We start from the raw sequence: 18,435 nt of genomic DNA, 5'->3' as shown, positions 1-18,435 counted from the left end.
GGCATTTTTTCTTTTATTTGTGTTGCCATTCTGTGGAACAAGGTGAATAGCAGGGTGCAAAATTCTTTGTAACCTTCAACTGGAAAACCATCTGGACCAAGGACTTATTTTATGGCCTATGTGTAAAGGCCCCCCGTCATTTTTTGTTCTGTTTTTTTTATTGCACGTTGATTCTGTTGTCTTGAGAAAAGAAAAATTTCCTCTACACATGTAGGTCAACATTTTAAAATATTTTGAGAACTTTTTAAATTCAACTGTGAAAAGTTTTCATATATGGATCTCAGCAAAATGAATGTTTTAATCAAATGTATCAAAAAGTAACTGTGTACATCATAAGAATACAAAAATTAGCTCCATAAATTTAGCTCAATTTCCACCACTCAATGTGATCAGAAGCTAAGATAATGTCATTAAGTGAAAATACACTCCGTCAAATCAAATGGCCATTAAACTGGGGATGCTGAATGAACTAACCAACTCCGACAGTTACAGGAGTACAATCAAACACAGCAGTATGCAAATTGTACTTGGTAAAAACATAAGCTAGCATGGCAGAGGCTCCAAGTCAAAATTTTACAACTTCCATCCAGAATGGGAGTAAGAATTTTTTAGTTATTATTATGTAAGTCGTGCCACCAGACACAAGCACTGTCAGAGAGAGGAAATCTGAAGCGACACCACAAGATCAAGCAAATAAGATGAGGATTTTCTCGCATTTAAAAAATTGAGGTAATTACTACTGATGGATCCCCAGAAATGTTTGGTGGGCACAATGGATTTACAATGCTTTCCCATAATGACTATGATTTTGTTTTCTTTGTTGATGATCACTTTGTCATTCCTCTTGCAGTTTTGCTTGACATTTTCTTTTGTTATGAATTTAGTGGTCACCTGATAAACTCAATTCATGCAAAGTGCTTCAGCACCACTTATCTTTTGTTGGATGAGGTCGATGTTGCTTATGGAGACCTAATCCTCCATGCTGATGTCAGGCGACTAAGTCGTGCCAAAGTGTTGCAGCAATTTATTGACTAACTTTTTCTGTCAAGAAGGAACATGGTGCATGAGAAGCTGTCAGATGATGCATGGCCAGTGGACCTGGGCCTTCTGACAGATCTGCCTACTAAACTTGACTGAACAATGAACTTCAGGGAAAAGACCAACACTCATGTTAAGATCATGCCTGGTATTTGGTCCACACATCTAGAGAATGGGAGGCTGTCACACTCTCCAAACTTGAAGGAAATGTCATGTCAAGTCATGGAAGAGAAGAAGTTGACATGGAAGTCCTTGATTTGCAAAATGACATTAAGATGAAAGCAAGATCCAGTTACAGTGAATTTTGGGGACTAGTCAGCAAGAATAAGTTTCCTCTCCCCACCTCATGTGCAATAAGAGTGAGTGCCTACCTTATCTCTGTAAAATGGCATTTCCACACATGACAACAATTAAATCAAAGTACAGGAACTTTCTTCATGACAGACACCTCAGGGACTGTCTCAGAATAGCTGTTAATAGCCATGAGACAAACTAAAAAGCATGCACAAATAGAATACACACACATCCATCACAATAACTTGATTACATGACAATTGATATCTGATGTCATCATGATTTCTAATTTCCTAATTATTTGTTTTCTGATTTCTGAGCTGAAGTACACAGACTAACAATTTGGTTAGTACATAATACAGCTCTATTGTCGAGTGTGAATTTTATTTAAGAGTGTGTTAATATATGGTAGTTACATTATTGTCTTGGTTGTGTATAATCAACAGCATAAATAAGATGGTCTCGGGTTGGAAGTGAAAAGTTGGGCCATCTTATTACATTTATTTTCATTACATTTTTAAAAAGGTCGATGTTAACTTTGACCAAGGTGGAGGTCAGGGAATTTGGGCTTAAAAAGCTTGCTGAGCATTGCAATAAACATTAAGCTTAGACTATTTAATTTAATGGTCAGATTAATGTTAAAACAGAGACTAACTACAAAACAGACACAATTTATACTTTTTTGATTGTTGCTGCATTTGGTTGCAAACAATATTTTGCCTTTGTTTCTGGCCTCTTAAACAACGTGTTCTTCACTGGACTTGATATCCTTGCTCTCTGACAACCCACTTTGCCATCTACCAGAGTTTGAGTGATTGTCACCCATTTTAGTCTGGACCAACTTTCTTGTCAACTGCATCCTCTAATCTGCAAAAGCAGGAAAAAGAAGAAAACAAAAATGATAACAGTTGTAAAATAGATGACTTTCAATATTCATGGTGCTTCATGTTTGCAATGAAATCAACCTTACTTTAGGGTTGCTCCACCATCCAACAGCCTCCTGTACTCTGCAATTCTCAGCCTCCAGCTTTACTTTGATATTAAGCAGATTTTCGTATTCTCTTCCGTTCTGCTGGATATCAGCGCGGAATTTGAGAAAGCTCCTCCTGAAACCTTAGGATGATAACATTGTATTTCTCCACTCGTGTTGTAACGCATCTCATGTCACGGCAGGGTTGCCTCCAGAGATGCTTTCTGTCAAAGGGGTATAATAGTAATTTGTTATCTCTTTTCCTGTTTCAAAGAGTCTCCAAGAAGATGAATTAGCATTTTTCAAAATGTTAATTAATTAAACAAGCAAACTGATGTAGTATTCAATATTGTAGGATGTCAAAAAAACACAAGGATTTACCAGACTAAGTGCAGATTGCAGCTCAATGTCAAAACTTTGATACCGCCGCTTGGTATCAGACAGCAGAGATGAAGCTTCCTTCAGTGCTGTTGTGCTCTCAGTAACTTGAACCTGCACCTCTGTTATCTGAGGGCCACATAAAACACATTTAGAATACCCTGTAGATGAATTATTAAAGAAATTGGCCAAACTTTGTGAATTACCTGAGATTCATTGCCATGCTTTAAGCTCCTCCTGGTTCTTTAGTGCTATCTTTTCATAATTGGCCCGCATCTCCTCCATGACCCTGCCAGATCCTGTCCTTTAGGAGCATCAACATCTACATGGACTCCAGCCTGAGTGATCTGGGTACGTAATTCAGCCAAATCCTGTGGACAACAGGAAATTATTGGGGATTAGTCATTGAAAAATGCTAATAAAATTAATTTGGTACAAAACATGTTCTACTAGTAGGAGTTTTTCCCCCTTACTGTATCATGATTCTTCTTCAGGGTGATCAGTTCCTCCTTCAGAGATTCAATGTCACTCTCCACATGCAGGCGAATAATGTTTGTATCATCCAGAACCTTCCTCAATCTGGCCACGTCGGCCTCTACTGTCTTACGCATAGACATTTCATACTCCATCCTAACAAAGCATATTGTATATCACTTTTGTATTGTGTGAGGAAACGCTTGGATTTTAGTTACACAGCTGAATACTCACTTGACTTTGAAGTCATCTGTAGCCAGACGGGCATTGTCTAAAGAGATGGCCAAGTTGTGCATTACCCTGGAGTTTGTTAAATATCTGAAAGAAATGTCAACTTTTAGTGTGCGAAGTCAAGACTGTAAAGTATATCTTAACTGATTTATGACAGAATTATGTCAACTCGATGAGGAAAAAGTTGCAGTCAAGTTGATGCCTTCAACACATTGTAAGTAATAAAAGATAAAAGGTTATGAGTATATGGGCTATAAACAGAATGAATCATTCAGTACACTTTGAGTCGTGAAAGGGTGATAGTAAAATTGTTAAAGCAACTAAAATGACTTTTAGCCTCCCATCATATGATGTTTATAAGCGGCAGGAAAGTGGCTGGATAACCAGGATCTTGCTGGCAAGCCGTTGATATGTCAGAAAATTCACAAATAATACAGTATACTTTCAGAAATGCATTCTTAATACATACCTTAGCCCTTAGGTCCTCAATGATAGCAAAGTATTTACTGTAGTCCCTTCCTTCCAAGGGCCCTTTACTGTCAACATATTCTCTGATCTTGATTTCAAGCTGGGCGTTAGCCTTCTCCAGGTTCCTGACTGTCTCAAGGTAGCTGGCTAAACGATCATTCAGGTGCTGCATTGTTGTCTTTTCATTACCGATGGCAAGGGTCATCCCCGAGTCATACCCTTGTCCAAAGCTACTGCCAATTCGTGTGCCATAGGAGGCAGTTGAAATTTTTGTCCCATGGCCACCGGCGCCTCCACTGACACTGTAGGCATAGTTCCTCGCCAGTGTGACAGGTCCGTGAGTGCCTGTCTTCTGACGAGAAATAAATTCAGTACTTTGGCGTCTCTCCATTGCTATAAGTAATGCGCTGATCAATCAGAGTACGAGGCAAGACTTCCTGCAAAGAGGGGTTTGAAAGCAGGAGGCAGAAGCGAGTCCAGTGAGCTTATATACCTCTGAAAGCAATATTCCTGCCACTCCTCTCATAACTATACGACAATCTTATCTTTTGCCATTTTTTTAGACTTTGGCCTGGTTACACCCATTGTCCACCAATCTCACCTCAAGTTAATGCTATGAGATATGCTGTCAATTTCATACAGAATGTTAGATCACCTCTTTGAGGAAAAAAAAAGCCCTGAAAATGTCTTCTGTTCTTGAGTTGGATACTGGACTTTAGCTTGCTCTTGTTGATGTAGCCATCCATCTATTGTCTACTGCTTTTCCCTTGACAGGGTTGTTGGAGCTTGTCTCAGCTGCCTTTGAGCAAGAGGTGGCAAAAACCCTTGCCACTTCACCAGCCTATCGCAGGGCTAACATATAGACAAACAGCTGCTAAATTACTAAGTACCAGCACTGATTTAATAGAATATGCCCATGACAATTTTAGTTTGTTTTGTTTTTTAATTTTTCCATTGCTACTAATATAATCTGGCAAAGGCAATTTTTCTTTCAAACATTCTGTTTTCGTACATGGACAGTTGGTTCACAAAAATCATTTATTGAAAGGACTCCACATTACAGGGCAAGAGATTTATTTAAAAATTAAGAAAAGACAAATGACAAGACAATAAAATCCAAATTGATGTAGTTAATTATATATATATATATATATATATATATATATATATATATATATATATATATATATATATATTTATTTATTTTATATGCACCCTTAATTGATCACTGGAAAGTCTAATTTTGAAATTGTGAATGTCATTCATGAATAAATTGTGATAAAATAAATAAAAGATTCCCTTTGACTCAATTTTGTTTTAAACAGGAAGTCATAGTTGTAGCACTGGGTAGCATTTAATGACCTGGCCGTAAATCTTAAACATTAAATTTCCTGCCTGTGAAATACCACTTTTATTACTCAGTGACAGAATCAGGTGATCGATTCTGGCCTTTAAACTTCTTTGGTTTCTGTGTTGGAAGAAGAAACCACCTTGCCATCCACGAGTGTCTGTGTCACAGTCATGATTTTGGTCTTTGATGTTTTCTGATCTAGAGCATCCTGGAGCCTGCATAGAAAGATAAATTGTCAGGGACTTTCAATTGACTTATTAAAAGTTAAATGAAGAAAATCAAATAACTCAGAGTCACAATTTTACATACGTGAAATTTTCACCATCTAGGAGCTGTCTGTATGTGGCAATTTCCACCTCCAGCTTCATCTTTGTGTTGAGTAAAGCCTCATAGTCCTGTGTTTGTAGCTGTATATTGTACGTAGCTGAGTAAGCTCTGCCTCCAGTCCCAGGATCATACTGTTGAGGGACTTAATTTCCATATTATAATGCCATTTCTGTGTCCCTCAGTGTGCCCTCTAGAGAGACCCTCTGTGGACAAGAATAGGTAAGTTTTGGACAGAATAGTAAGCAGACAACTTCCATTGCAAGTGGTAAACCAATGTGTAAACCATGTATCACAATAATAAATAGAAACATTAAGATAAGCCTGTGTTGAAGAAAATCAAGTGTGTGCTGACTTATTGCTTCTCACCAGGCTCCTCTGTGACTCAGGTCAATCTCCAGGGTCTGGATTTGTCTATGCAGGTCATTCACCTCTGTTTGTGCACACTTCAGTGCCTCTGGTTTCTGTGCAACCTGTGAGCGCACCTCTATGATCTGTGAAAATGAGATAATTGTTGTGAAAATGATTTAGAATTTTCATAGATTTTCTTTGTATCCTGGAAAACAATATGAATCATTATGAATAAGAGTTCAGTCTTACTTGGGACTCATGCCAAGCTTTGAGTTCTTCTTGGTTCTTCTGTGCGATGTTCTCATACTTGGACCTTATTTCTGCCATAAGCTGAGCAAGGTCCTGTCCCTTTCGAGCATCAACATCTACATGGACTCCTGATTTGGCAATTTGGTTGTGGAGCTCCATGATATCCTACAGAGGAAATAGAGGATTGCAAGATATGTTATATGTTATATATGTTTTTCTGTCCCCCCCCCCCTTCTGTATTAATCTACAGGTATCGCCGCCTTCAGAGCTGCGTACTGACCTCCGACGCCACTGACCCACTCAACTTGCACCTTACTTTACTTATTATAATGTATGTATGTATGTATGTATGTATGTATGTATGTATGTATGTATGTATGTATGTATGTATGTATGTATGTATGTATGTATGTATGTATTCTATTCTCTCCTCTATCTCTCCTCTCCTACCTATTCTATCCTCTACCTGTCCTCCCCCCTCTCCTCTCTCTCTACCCAGCCCCCCCATCAGCAGGAGGGTCCCCCTACATGAGCCTGGTTCTGCTCAAGGTTTCTTCCTGTTAAAGGGGAGTTTTTCCCTTGCCACTGTTGCTTGTTGGGGGTCAGGCCCTGGGATTCTGGAAAGCTCCTAGAAACAATTTTGATTGTAAAAGACGTTATATAGATAAAAACTGATTGATTGATATGGTCGGAGGCTTCTGACCGTTTTACTTTAACCTCAAATAATTCTTGAAGGGATTCGTGAGAAACCAACATAAAATAAGATAAAATATTTTCTTGGGTCAATATGTTGGCTCCCACAGTTGTTAAGACTTTTATCTGTCTCTTTTTCTTTTTTAAGACTTTATTGAAACTCATTGCAACTGTATACCATTTTGACTTTACACAAATGTTAAAATATGCTCATACTAACCTGTTCATGGTTTTTCTTTAGGTGGATGAGTTCCTCCTTCAGGGCCTCAATCTCACTCTCTAGGTTCATTCGTGCCATGTTGGTGTCATCGATGACCTTTCTCAAACCAACAATGTCAGCCTCCACTGACTGGCGGATAGCTAACTCAGATTCATATCTAAACATGAGATGGCAGAGTGGTCAGGAGTTTGGAACAGTGTGTGTGTGTGTGTTTGTGTGTGTGTGTGCTATAATTCAAGATGTTTAACTAGTAGACAAAGAGCTGTCTCATAATAAATATGATGCTGTTATTCATAGTATTACAATGTTTACAAAGCAGTACAATGGGATGCTGTCTGGCTTTTGTTTGACAATCTATCACATTTGCAACTTACTTCACTTTAAAGTCATCAGCTGCCAGGCGAGCATTGTCAATATTGAGAACCAGACGGGCATTGTCAGTTGTGGCATCCAAAACCTCAAACAAGAAAAGAACTAAGTAATATGGACTGTAGAATATGCATTGTTGATCATTTCAGTGAGACAAGTAATTAAATGAATACAAAAAAAATAACTGTTTGTTTTATTATTCACAGTCAAGATAATAGCTAAAATACATCTGGGTGAGGTAACCAGGTTACAAAGTCCAAGAGCCAATCGTTGGCTTCCAGACAGCAACTGCTCTTTGCCATCAAATGAACCGGATGTAACCCATCTGCGGGACGAGGGTTTTGCATGAGATGGGTGGAGCTTGTGTGTGTGTGTGTGTGTGCGCTTGTGTGCGTGCAAACCCGTATGTCGACTCACAGGTTTGCATGGGTGTTTGACTTTGTAGACTACACTGCACCAGGGTGTTGCTGAGTCTTTTTTCAGATAATGGCTGCACTGAAAGAAGCTATTAAGTGAATTTCCATGTTGGCAAATTTAGATTACAGCCGTTCTGGCTGTAGGCTGTTTGTATTGGCTGTTGGCTCTTAGCAGAGTAAATATAATCTGATAACAATGAGGGTTATATTCTGTGGGATGTTTGAGAAATATTCAAATATGAATATTTCCTTGCTTTCTTGGTCTCTAAATTAGAGTCTGCATTTCACAGAAAATTCAATTTAAAACAATGTTTCTCTTCCCATGTATGCACAAAAAAAAATTCTAATCAATTAACTGTTTAATGTTGAACATGACAGTTTTGATCATTTTCTTCTAAATTATATATGTAGATTTTTATTTTCAGTAGGCTCAGACTCTTAATCTATCCTCTGAGACACCTGGCATATGTTAACATAAAGACCTACCTTTCTCCAAATGGGAGGATGAGTAAAAATTCTACTGTTCTCTTTCTTTCTCAGCTTATGTCATATATACAAATCATGACTGTACTGTATGCTCATTCTAAATATGAAGCTATTAACACAGTTGGTAAAGGGTTAAAGCCAATATATTTATGTCAATCTGTTAATATTCTAGAGTCTAAAAATTCCCGGGACACTCATTTTGTCTTCCGCTCTTTTTTCCTGTCTGTCTGTACAGTGACATTCCTGAACTATAGTGTTTCCCGCACAGGCCTTAGCCACAAAGGCTCATTATGGCAGGAATTTTCCAAACCCAAAGAAAAGTTAGGCTCATCTGTCCAAAAATAGATAACTACTAATGCACATTGCTTATGTGGTTGAGTAAGGCATTGTATTTTTGAATGAACGTACATTTTAAGCCATGCTTTCATCTCCCCCATTTAACCCCTTCTCACCTTCTTCCTCAGGTCTTCCAGGATCGCCTGGTGCTTGCTGTAGTCTTTGAGGTCAGGTCCACTATTTTGCAAAAGCCTCCGTGATTTTGAGCTCCAGACTGTGGTTCGCCTGTTCCAGGTTTCTCACTGTCTCTATATAACTGGCCAGACGTTCGTTCAGGTTCTGCATGGCAAACTTCTCGTTGCCCATGTATTTGGCATTGTTGCCGCTCACCTGAACGGTGCTAGTGAAGCCCCCAGATCCAGAGCCTATTCCTTTGCCGACCCCTATCCCATTACGGAGGGTAGAGGCAGAGGAGAGGCTGATTCGACTCCCACTTGCAGCCCCACCATGGACAGTGGCTGCCCTGTAAACAGGCCCGGTAGAAGCACGCATCATTGAAGCAGTGGGAGCCCTGCTACTGGCGGATGAGGAGTACACAGAATATGTAGATTTCATTGTTGCTGTAGAGACTCGACTCGTAACAGAAAGTGGGAGAAAAAGAGACAGAGGCACTATCTGGTATGGTCGCAATTGGAACTCAGAGACACAACGCAGGAAAAAAAAGGGTAACCGGTAAACTTTATAAACTTTTGGGCCCTAAGGTCCACCCCTTAGACCACTCCCATTCACCCTGAATCACCTCCCATCTTTCCACCCTGCTTGAATACAGCAGTGTTTTGAAAATGTTTTAGCTTGATAACCATCGTACATTGGCAAATTCTTTAAACAAAACGAAATTTTCTTTTAACCACAGTTTGAAGGTAAACAGTGTACTGTACCTTCAACACAGTGCATGTGAACTTATTACACTATTTAGTACTTTTAGGTACATTTTTGATTTTTGAAGCCTGTGCATTTTACAAAACAACAGAAAAAAAAGTACTTCTTTTTCTTTTAAATAATCCAAATACTGATCAATATAATGTGACCTAATATACATAGTAAATAGAATGCATGACGTGAATAAAAGATAATACTGGTAAAAATAGGAAATAATTTTATTTGAATATTGTTAAATGTACTTTGAGCAGGAATAAGAAATTGCATTTTAATAATGTTGATGACAAAACCCGAAGGAATGTTTTTAACCATTGTGAGTTTGATTATATACTGTGTGTGTGTGTGTGTATATACATATATATATATATATATATATATATATATATATAGAGAGAGAGAGAGAGAGAGAGAGAGAGAGAGAGAGAGAGAGAGAGAGAGAGAGAGAGAGAGACTGTATGCTACAGTAGGATCCCAAAAACAACCACTTATATCAACAACCACTAACACCATTTCAATTACTGCTACTCTGAACACTATCACTTCTGTTATCACTGGTGGTAAAGGGCTGTGTGCGAAGTGGAAAATTTGTTTCATGTAAATAATTTCCGTGAGAGCTGACTTAAGACTTTTCATTTTTGACAGATTACATCAAATGCACACTTGTCTTATTAAGAATTAGAATCTGTTGCTTCACATTCCACATCTTATAACCCTAACCCTAAAGACATATAGAATCTCCAAGGCTTAATCTTTCAAGAAGAGAAGCTCTTCTTACTCGTTAAATGATTAAAGAAACATTATACGCCACTGTGCAAGTTTGTAGTTCTGTTCAGCTTCCTGCTCTCTGGAAGTCTTGTTTGCTTTTCAGGATGGAATATGTAGCAGGATATTAAAGAATGAAGAGCTCCAAGTGAAAATCAAACAATTCCTGTGCTATCTTTGAGCTAGCAAACAAAAGGGATCCTCAGCTATCCAGGCAAGAAGGCATAAAGATGTTTTGTGATAATAATGACATAAATTACTTATAATAATAGCACATTTGAATTTGCAACTTTTAACAAAACTTATTTAAGAATTGTTGGTTGCTCATACATGCTATTTAATGTTAATGTGAATTATTAAATGCATACTTAACATATAAGGGACTTTGAATGGTCAAAGATGAGGTTTTAAAAAATGACATATTTCATCTTGTTTCTTAGCAGTAAAACGAATCTATTGATTTATCAGAAAACACCGCACCAGTAGTGTCTAGTATATACTGTATATATATAACTTGCATTTTGAAAGTACTTCCAATTTTATTTTTACTTTTGCATAAAAATGTCTGGTATAATGGTTTCCAATGAACCTGGAATCTCAGAAAAAAGGTAAAAGGAGTGTCCATACGGGAAATGCACTAGGCTGTGGCCTAGTTCAAACTAGGTCGGCACAATATCAGATACATAGGGCTGCTTTGGAAGATTATTGCTGTTTCAAAACTGATCAAATCATTTAAAAGAAAAAAATTTTTTCAAATAAAACTTATACTAATTATACTACAATGCTTTGTTTTGTTTTTACAAGCATTTAGACCAAACAATGAACATAAGAAGCTAATAAATCAGCTCGTTTTCCACCCCTTATATACTTCAACATACTTGGCCTCTGAGTGTCCTCTTTCTCACTGCAACTCTAAATTTCCACTCATTCCTTGGTCCTGGGGTACCTCCCACTGTCACAGAGCTACTATGGAAGGAAAGTTTGAGGCATTTACCACATCACCATGGTAACGAGAAAACAAATTTTCAGCAGTTTTGGGAAATCGTCGTGCTCAGTTATTTCCTAACCTCACTGGGCATGCATGATGAATATCTAAAGATGTCCCTGCTGGATTTGACGCAGCATATGGTACCTACTAATGCAAAATGGGCTACAGTTTCCAGGCTACAGTTTCCAGGCTACAGTTTCTTGGCTACAGATGTTCCCTACTCCCCTCTGTGTTCCAAGTTTCTGCCCTGGGTGTTTTCTGGCACAATGGGTTCATTTGATTAGACGGACACAGAGTGTAAAGCAGCCACAGTCCCAAGCAAGAATAAAAAATTAAAAGGTGGGGATTCAAAGAATGACCACTGTCTGGTCACGAAGAATGTGAGTTTGGATCTTAGAAGAATGAGCCCTTTTAATAGCGTAGTGCGTGAGAACCAAGCATTTGTTGCAGTAGGATTTTAAAATGATGCCAGTATTTGTCTCTATGAAGGACAGTATTGTGAAGAAAATGTAATGATAGTAAATTAGGACCACCTACTTTCAAGTTACCTGTTCATTCACAAAACTGTTTTTGCTTTCAAGAGATTTGAATGCTTTTTTATTCATTCACCTGCAAGTATCTGCAAGTATCTCAATATAAAAAGTATACACTCAGATGGGCACATGCACACACATACAGTTCACACACAAACTTTAGTCACTGCTGGCTGCTGACCAGAATGACCTGTGTACTTGCATGTCTCTCACCGTTACAGTTTCTGTGCCTGAGTTGCACACTGTGTCTCTTATAGTAAGATATAGTTGCTGACTCATTCCTTCCTTCAAACTAAACCGTCTGTCGGCCTCGTGGGCTGCACAGTGTAGGAAAATTGCCCTCTCTAAAATAGCTATCCCCTTTCCTACCTTTTCCCTCACCATAAATTGCATTCGAAAATTATATTGTGTCCCTCCTAAAGGTTTCCACAGTGGAAATTCCACTCCTTCTCTTCCTATTTTTAAATCTGCTTTCCATGCCCCTCTACTGTGGTTAAGATTGGTTTAATTTGTTCCAAATGGCACAAGTGAGTGAAGGAATCCTTCACTATTCTCAATTCTTTGTGTATTTTGCAGACAAGACTTAATGTGCGAACAGATGTATGTGAATATGAAAATCCCATTAACAATTAAGAGTAATGTCAGTGTCATTGAAACAATACTAAAGTTTCATTTGTCAGAGAATTTTTTTATTCAGGCAAGCATATGGTAGTAGGTCAGAAAGTCACATCAGTGACCTTTAAGGTGTAACATCTCCTAACTAATAAAGGAACTGTGACTCTTTGTGGCTCTTTAAAATGTGGTTCCACACCCAGTTGAATCATTTTAAAACTTACAAAACTTACCTTTCCTTTTTGTCTCCTTCATCAGATGCATAAAAATATAGGCACAGTAGCAGTACTTAAAAAAAACAATGGTAAAACAATTTAAATTAATTTTATATTGACTTGCAGGTTCATACCAGGAAAACAAAAATGTTTTTTGAAAGTGAGTGGGTGGAATTGGTAAACGCACACACATCAGGCAATGACTGTGGCATCACAGTAAGACTTTATGTAATGTGAACATTTTTAATATTTCAAAGAAAGGGAGCTCAGTGATTTAGTGTCAATAACGGTTGAAGGGATAAAAAGAGCTGTCACTCAGATGCAATTAAAGTCCATCATGATGTGTTAAAAATAACCATTTGGCCATCCCCTATTTGTTTGCATTCTGTAACAACATGTCTGTTTTGTATCCTTTTGAGTGCATGTCTAATTTATTGGATGTGACTGTCTTGACCTTGGGTGTGGGTGATGACAGTTTAAAATTTCTGCATAGTAAAAGTCATCTACTAATTTCTTCTCCAGTGGCAGTGTCACATATTCTATTTTCTTTTTTCTACTGTAAAATGTTTATAAGAAATATACTGACTCTCAAATCTGCCACATAATATTTAACACACTATTATCTTATTGTTACCTTTCTCCTCCCTTTTTTCATTCCCACTTCCTTCCAGCTCATCTCTCCCAACCTCCCCCACCACCACCAACTCTGTCCCCACAGGAATGTGCTGTTTGCACATAAACATCACAAGGGAACAGATAAGAGTACACAAAGTCTGGAATACTGGCCAACTCAATGCTATCACTAGGGGCAACTGGAGGGGAAGGACACAAGATGATTCAGTAAATAGCCATTTCAAATTCCAGGAAATGGTCAAATGGACAGTAATAATGTAGTAAGTTGATGACTATTATATACATAAACTGTCATCTACAATTGGTTGACTGATTTTTTTTCTCTCCCTTAAATTGAAAAGCTTTCCATTTTAAGTTATTTTTTGAGAATAATGACTCTGTTCTGCAAAAACCCTCCTCGATGTTTGGGTAGAGACACATCAATCGACAGATCAATTATCATGGAAAACGTTTGTACAAACATCCAACCCATTGTTTTGGTGTTAGACTCAACATCCACAGGATCTTGTCCAGCATCTACTGTGAGTGGTGTCAAGTTACTTCCAAACAACACAATGGCTACCTTATTTATTTATTTTTTTACCTCTCTTCAGTGGCTCAATAATTATATAACAGCATATTTACCAGAAGGAGGCAGTATAGTGCAGCTGTAAATGCCCCAGAAACAAGTTTAACAGGCACCAGGTAAGGAAACTTCTTCAGCCTTTCCAGAGCTTTTCAGACCCCCGCCCTCTCTATCTGACTATCTCTATCTGTTTTCTGTTATATTACATAATATATTTGCCTTCCAAGTCACTGCCAATATGGATTTATCTGTGATCAGGTCAGCTGAACCTGTTTGTACTAGACTCAGTAAGACGAGGGTTGGGTGGGGATGAAGTAGACGCATGGTGGGAATTTAAAAGTGTTTCTGGGTGGGTGGGCCTGTGCTTTCGGAATTGGTTACCAGTAAGGGAAACACTTAAGTTAGTATGACTGGTTTTAAAAACAGTGCCATGGCAAGGAAAACTACCGTGATTATGTGCATGCTAATATTAAACAAATGCTATCTTATTTGAGCATACTGGTTGTATAGGAATTAAAACGACTTACTTCTGTGGATCCTTCCTTATCTCCTGTTCTTTTTCCTTCAGCCTGCCATGACTACGGCAGTTTTTCATATTTAATTTGTCAGTAACTACTAAAAAAATGTAAATCAGTAAACTTTGTGTGCCACATTATAGCGTAAAATCTGGTTAAAGATAAAATTTCTGTTCATCTTCCTTTTATCCTTTCATAAATTGATGTTTTGTCACAGCCACTTTGTAGTACATATATTACTTATTGGAACTACTATTATTATTGATCTTAAGAAACACCAAAATCAATGCATTTATATACTCACTTCTCTTAGAAAAATATTATTTTTGTCTTGCTTTATTAAGTTAACCTAGTGTACCCTAATATCTTATTACAAAAAAATTCTAAAATAAGATATATTGCCCCCAGTTTTGGAACAGTCTGTCAGAGAAGCTCATACACATAGCTTGTATTGTATTCTAATATATGTAACAGATTCTTGACTGTTGTGTTGCATAATGGATGTGTTCAATAAGGAAAACAACAACAACATGAAGTTACCGTACTGTGCAATACTGTGTTACTGTGCAATAAACAGGTTTGAGGGGTTTACACTGGAGACACACTTATCTGAATTGAAAACAACATTTGTAAGTGCTCAATTTAAAGATTTTAATTGACATTTTTCATTTTCTTATTTGCATTTAATATACTTACTACAGTATATACTTTTTATAATGAATAAACCACATTGTGTTCTCTTTTTTAGAATCCAATCCTAGATACATAGGCCCTGAAGGTTCCATATTATTTAGGCTTTAGATAATGTCACAAAATTGCAAACTATCTCCTCTTGTGAAGCTCAGAGCAGCTCCAGTTCTTGCTGGAGTACACAAGAATGTAAAGGTAATTGACTCTAAGCTCTCTCTCTCTCTCTTTCTCTAGCTCTCGCCACTCTTAATTCAATCCAACTGTCCAGCTGAATTGTTGAACTGGGTGTGGTGGTACAATGCAGTGCTGCAGTGCACTTACATAATTAACACAAAAAAGACAAAAGAAAGTAAAATTTGTAGAATACAATTTAAACAGTAAAAAGGAAAAGACAGTAAAATTTAGAGGTAAGATTAATGTGTAAAGATGTCTCATATATTAAAAGTTTAATTTAGTAGCAATTGTTTTTCACATCTAAAGTCATTCCACACTTAATACATTCATTATAACTCACTAAAGCCTTAAAAATACATCCTTCTCTGGTTGCAATGCCTCATTTTTGGCTAGGCTCTAAAGAGTAGGAGTGTAGGTTTGTCAACAGAACACAAGTGAGGAATTGCTCACTTCACATTCTTCTCTGAAGCTCATAAATCTGTTTCTGCCTCCACAGTGAAGCTCTTGTTTGGCTGCAGCTTCTGCTAGGACTTATTTATTGCACTTTCACTTCATTCCACTCACTGCTCAGCCTTTATTCCATGCTTGTCTTCCCTGTAACAGTGTTTGTCTCGTCCAAAAATGTGCTTTGTAGCAGCGCCTTCAATCTTGTTATGCTTAAATCTCTTAAATCTCTATGCTTAAATAGATTTGAAATATTAGTAGGACTATTCATTTTCTTACACTGTTAGATGAGAATGTATTTATCACACTGTATATCTTGATTTGTTTGCTACAAGAGCTAAAGTACAAAATGTCTTGTAACCACAAGTTACCATAAAACTAGACAAAGGGGGGGGGGGGGGGGGGGGGGGGGGGGGGGGGGGGGGGGGGGGGGGGGGGGGGGGGGGGGGGGGGGGGGGGGGGGGGGCGGGGGGGGGGAAACTTTAAAAAAAATTTTTAAATTTTTTTATTTCATAAGTAAAACATTTTTCTAAATCAAATAAAATGGTTGGATAAATTAGGAAAGGGGAATTTTAGGGCTTACTGTTATGTGGTGAAATTTTATAAACTTGTATAGACTAATGTAAGTACATTAACAGACTGAGATCATTTCTCATTGCCACATTCTTCTGTAGGCTTTTGCTATTTTGCTTCCGGGACAAAGTATGTACATGTTTGAAATGTAATCACGCCTCTGATCAAGCTGATTTATTACAGTGATTTGAAATTAAATAATCAAGACGTTCTCTCCCTTCCAAGTCCTGAGAGAGTTTCAGTCTTTGTTCCTTTTCTTCCTTTGCTTCTTTTGCCCTTTTTGGGCCCATTCCAATCCTCTGACATAATGCCCACTTTCAGATAAGTCCCTCCTCCCGGAGCAGAAAAGCAACTTCTGGACAAGGACTGTTGTGTTAAGCTGGACTGCCCACTTTTCTCTATAAAAGGTAGCAGTAATTGACTGCATGGCATTGCCAGTACATTTGGTTTGTTTGTGCTTTCAGTATTTTTGAATGTTGCAAAATATATTGCAGAGCATAATTTAGATGGAGGCTGAATTTTTTGTTTTCCTTTCCACTTGGAGACAATTGATGAATCTAAAGATTGTGGTGGAAACAGGAGACACCTCAATCTCCGGACACATAGAAGAGCTTTTTATAAGTAATTCAGAAAAGTTGTGATCCAGATTTATGTCTTTGAAATGGAGATCAGATGTTTCTTTGAACTACAAAGAAAACGCTAGAAGCGAGGTCAGCTTTACTCCTCTTTTGAGAGTGCTTGTTTTTGTTACACAATTGTGCTTTTCATTTATTGTTCTTCCCTCAACATGCTGTCCTGCATTTTCGTTTATTTAGGAAGGTGTTAAAAGTGTAATTACATAACCACATTTGATGTTATGTTGTAGATGCCATCCAAGTTTGTAGGATGATGGAAGAGAGATTTTGAATCTGCAGTTTAAATTTTAGGGTTGGCACAAGCAATCCTCAAAGTAAAAAGTGCTGAAATTATTGAAAACTTAACAGAAAACCCAAAAATTCTAAAATACTCTTTACAAATATACTTAGGGCCATTTTCTCCCTTATTCTCCTTATCTTTGGGAAGGGCAAAACCCCTTATAATGTTTGTTTTGGGGGGTTTTCCACACAGCCACACAAGATTTTGCATGCGCAGCTTAATTTTCCAAGCATCTAACCTGTAAATTACGAAACTGCAAAAGTTCTAAGAGCCTTTTAATTTACTTATAATTGAAGTCTGTCAATTAAGGTCATCAGAGAAGTCATGAGCTACAAATGTGTCTAATGTTAAAAAAAAGTACGGTAGTTCGCAAACTATAGCTCTAATTTGGGCAGTATAAAAATCATGTAATAGCAATGAGGATAATAATTACATTCACAAAGCCATTACCAGTCATGTTCATTAGACAGTTTAGATATAAATAAGTTAAAGTTAAAAACCTCAAAAGCTCTTTGGCATTCAGCTTTAACGTGACAATACACTAAACCTGGATTTTTACACTTCTGAAAAATACCTCTTTCTAGTGTCACTTACCCCTTCTTTCCAAAATACTCTGAGCCCAAAGTAACTTCCAATACTTTCAACAAGTACTTTCCAATCCTCATATTTAACCTTTTGGAGGGGGGTTATGCTTAATGAAGCCTTCCTGATGTAAAATATTGTAAAGATCCTTGTTATTATTAAGACACCCAGTGATTGTGTTTATACTGTGAATCTAAGTTCACTGGTAAATCAGTATAAACATACTTATAATTATCTGCAAATGTTTTAGTCATTTTTTCTGAAGTAATGTACAATACATAATTACATGTACTTCCACTACGCAGAAATCAATATACTTATTCATCTATTCCCATGAAAGTTTCTGTCCATTGTTCTAAAGCCGTGAGCAATTCTTAAAATCTTCACAAAATCTATTCACCAGAGAGGTACCAAGGGGCCAGTCGTATTTAAATGTCAACCATGTTGCAGGAGGATGAATGTGGTTCAAGTATGTCTATAAATGAGTTTTTTACAGGAGGAAATTAAATCTGCAGTGGCGCAAGCAAGTTGAAGTGATTCTACTTATAACTCTGAATCATCCAGTTGACAGTTATGCTGATTCTCCGTTTCCTTCCATTACTATGGTAACCTCACCAACTATTTACATGGTAATGTCATGCTGTATGCATCTGGCAAAGTCATCTTTGCTCTCTGGTCACCCCTACTACTATAGCAACAGGGTGTGG

General features: G+C 37.6%; 1 protein-coding gene and 1 pseudogene across 1 annotated transcript; both read right to left on the bottom strand.

The window, feature by feature from the left end:
- Positions 1 to 280: 280 nt before the first annotated feature.
- LOC101075137 (keratin, type I cytoskeletal 18-like) lies at positions 281 to 4,244 on the bottom strand (annotated as a pseudogene).
- A 912-nt stretch (positions 4,245 to 5,156) lies between these two features.
- LOC101075358 (keratin, type I cytoskeletal 18-like) lies at positions 5,157 to 9,325 on the bottom strand. The gene is given in 11 exon segments (XM_029833932.1): positions 5,157 to 5,419; positions 5,514 to 5,622; positions 5,625 to 5,694; positions 5,696 to 5,734; positions 5,898 to 5,917; positions 5,920 to 6,022; positions 6,129 to 6,293; positions 7,042 to 7,198; positions 7,416 to 7,498; positions 8,765 to 8,836; positions 8,838 to 9,325. Coding segments are annotated over 11 exon segments (1,299 nt in total). The 5' UTR covers positions 9,204 to 9,325; the 3' UTR covers positions 5,157 to 5,304.
- Between the last annotated feature and the right edge of the window lie 9,110 nt (positions 9,326 to 18,435).

The sequence above is a fragment of the Takifugu rubripes genome, chromosome 3 (assembly GCF_901000725.2).
Source record: "Takifugu rubripes chromosome 3, fTakRub1.2, whole genome shotgun sequence".
Lineage (NCBI taxonomy): Eukaryota > Metazoa > Chordata > Actinopteri > Tetraodontiformes > Tetraodontidae > Takifugu > Takifugu rubripes.
The sequence above is the reverse complement of the archived record's forward strand: the minus strand, read 5'-3'. Positions and strand labels throughout refer to the sequence as shown.